The 3,060-nt window shown below is 32.8% G+C and overlaps 1 protein-coding gene across 1 annotated transcript in view; it reads right to left on the bottom strand.

Moving 5' to 3' along the window:
* Window positions 1–282: 282 nt before the first annotated feature.
* LOC110425929 (protein HOTHEAD-like) overlaps window positions 283–3,060 on the bottom strand; it is a 6,227-nt gene continuing 3,449 nt past the window's right edge. The window contains 4 exon segments of the mRNA XM_089785294.1: window positions 283–410; window positions 516–1,030; window positions 1,146–1,543; window positions 2,876–3,060. The exon segment at window positions 2,876–3,060 is cut by the window's right edge and continues 410 nt beyond it. Coding sequence (XP_089641420.1) covers window positions 359–410; window positions 516–1,030; window positions 1,146–1,543; window positions 2,876–3,060 — 1,150 coding nt within the window. The 3' untranslated portion in view covers window positions 283–358.

Below are 3,060 nucleotides of genomic sequence, written 5' to 3'. Positions count from 1 at the left end.
GCTTGCCTATATTTATAGCTAATGTGTCATATTCCTTTTTGAACCAATTTCTTGAGTTTTAATTTAATCTCACTTAATCTCTTAGATTTTCAATATGATTAAGATTAATGCAAACATATTCTTATCTTTTCATGTTTATTATTTTTATTTTTATTTTCATTTTTATATTTTTTAAAAAACACTCCAGACAAAATTAGGTGTCTATAATAATTATGATCAATACATTGATAATGAAACAAATACAAATATTAAATATAATGCAAAAAACTAAATTGAGATTCCGTTTAACTCCTTATGTCGGGGTTTCCCCTTTTTCTTTTCCCCGATGTGATGCTACGAGAGAAGGTGGGATGATCTTCTACTTCTTTGTATAAGAATGTTTATCTTGCTGAATTCCTACTCCCATATATCTGCATCAAAATTAATTGGAAAAGAGCGATATGAATTTGTTGTAAAATGGCTATTTAGAATGCCAAGGCATACCCAAAAGGGAAAAGAAATAGTACCATCCTTACCTTCCAAGCATCATAACCGTAGCTAGAGGATTAGTCCCAGGTGAGAAATTAAAGGTAGAACCATCTACAACCCTGAGACCATCCACGCCAAGGACCCTGTAGTCTTGATCAACAACCTTTCCAACATGGCAACCTCCATGATAATACCAAATGGTCATGACAGTGTCTATGCAGTATTGTTCCAAGGAAATTGCAGTATTAAGATGTCTTGGTCTTAGGTTCAAGGGAAGCGCGGCCACCAAATTCAGAAGATCTTGTGTTGAGATTGTTTTATAACGAAATTTTGAGAAGGCTTTGGAATCTACGACTTTCAGTATGGTTTGTATGCCTTGCACACACTTTCTTAAGTCCTCTGGTACTTGGAAATAATTAAACCAGACTTTCGGGGTGTCGTTTGGATTTTTGCTCCGACGCTCAAGTTGGCCTGTTGAGATCGGACCCTTAACCTTCTCAATGATGATGCCACCTTTTATTCTTGTATTAAGGAAAGAGCCAATCTTAGTCTCTGATTCGATCTACTTAAACACTCACGACCACCGTTAACCATATCTATCTGCAACTGAATTAATTACGAACATATAAAAACTCAAGTACGCAGCTATGAAAAAGCAAGGTAAGGGGTTAAAAAACCTGATTTAGGATAGTTGGGAAGATCTTGGAAATCCATTGAATCCAAGAAGGGGCCAAATTCAATCCACTGCTGGGTTCAATGTTGTTACCAAACCGGGTTAAGCCCACAACCGAAGCGAGTGAAAGCTCAACGAGTAGAGGAGAAGGAATATAAAGACCATTTAACGCATTGTCGGCCATCCCTCGGCCAACCATGGGCTGGTCTATCAGCACCTTGATGCCAAGAGCCTTGGGCTGATGGGCGGGCTCAACTCCACTCAGAATTAATAATTGTGGGCTTGCAATGGCACCTGCTGATTGAATAATTTCACTCTTGGAAGCTTCTGTCAAGAATGCCTTGTGCCTTACCCCCAGTGCATCCTCAAATATGACGCCTTTTGCTCTCGCCCGTGATCCAACTGCTAAAAGTTTTGTATATTTTATTTTGATACCCATGAAAAAAATCTACAAAGGAAAAGGAAAACTCAAATCTTAATTTTTAATAATTGTTTTAAAGAGAGTAACCATACAACCCCTTATCCATCAGTTAAGATAGGTAGCAATCTTTGAAGAAAAGGAAAAAAAACTGCTTTAAGTTGTAAAAATATATATTCTATTTGAACCAAAGGAAACATATACTTTTATAATCAATAAAAAAGTTAAAATATTATAATAATGTAATGATATTTAAGAGGCCTTTAACATATTGATTGTGATCTAATCTTTGTTGATAATCAATAAGATGGATAAATAACAATAAAATTTAGATAAGTTTCTTTAATAAATAAATAACTTAAATAGTAAAAATGTTCTTGAAGTGTGAACTCCTCATCTTTTAATATATTCAAATAAATCCTTAAATTTTGATTTATATCCAATTAAGACCTTAATTATAAATAAAGTTTTTAACTCTAATAGAAAATTATCCACTATTAGATCTAATTTTAGTTAATATTTATTGTCCACAAAATATATAATGTGATTTAATAACTTGATCATGTGGTACTTATTGTGGTAATTTTTTTTTCTCACCCCTCTCTCTGTCCAGATTTTGACCAATATTGTCACCTATCCCTAACCAAACCTAAAGAAAATCCTATTTTCCGATTCCTCGTCCCCCTTTATCTTTTAATTGTTTTGGGTTTTCTTAAAACTTTTTTTCTTCCTCATTTTTCTCTTTTTTTTTTTCAAAAAAAAAAAACTAAATCTAGTTACCCATGACGAGATTTTGCTGCCATGGATCCCGTTTTCTTCTTCCTCTCTCTTTCTCTTGCACTTTCCTTTATTGATTTTCATTAAACAAACTCTAGATCTAAAATTTGAGATATTTGTTTTTTTTATTTGGGGAAAAGGAAAAAAAATTTCAAAAAATTGATCTGATTAAAAGAAAAAGGAATATATTAATCAAATTCTAGCATTTTGAGATATTTAAGAATAATAGGAAAAATACTAATAAAATAATAGTATGTGATTCAATGATAATGCACATTAAATTTTTACAAACCATAACGCATCTATCAAACATAAACTCTACAATAAGACTAATACTTTCTTAATTAAGTTGTCCATTAAATTTTTCTTAACATTATTTGTATACCCTTGAGATTTTTATATACCATAACCCATGTATCAAACATAAACTCTTAAATTATTCTAATACCTACTTAATTAAGTTGTCCATTAAATTTTGCTTAATGCTGTATGTATACCCTTGAGATGCAACAATTAGTCCATGTCATAAGAATTCTTACTTTCTGTTGTAAGGATGATCTTGGGCACCGTGGCATGCAAGTAAACCTTGATCTTCTTTGGGTCAGCATACTCGAGTAAGTCAGCTGCACTATGTCTATGACCAACCATACCAAAAATTGTTGCACCAATTTTAGTCCGGTAGATGTGATCATATGTAAATTCGTTGTACGGTGAAACCCCAGCT

This window comes from Theobroma umbraticum, unplaced genomic scaffold (assembly GCF_002168275.2).
Source record: "Theobroma umbraticum cultivar Fairchild unplaced genomic scaffold, ASM216827v3 scaffold_30.0, whole genome shotgun sequence".
Lineage (NCBI taxonomy): Eukaryota > Viridiplantae > Streptophyta > Magnoliopsida > Malvales > Malvaceae > Theobroma > Theobroma umbraticum.
Note: the sequence above shows the minus strand (reverse complement) of the source record. Positions and strands in the feature narration are given on the sequence as shown.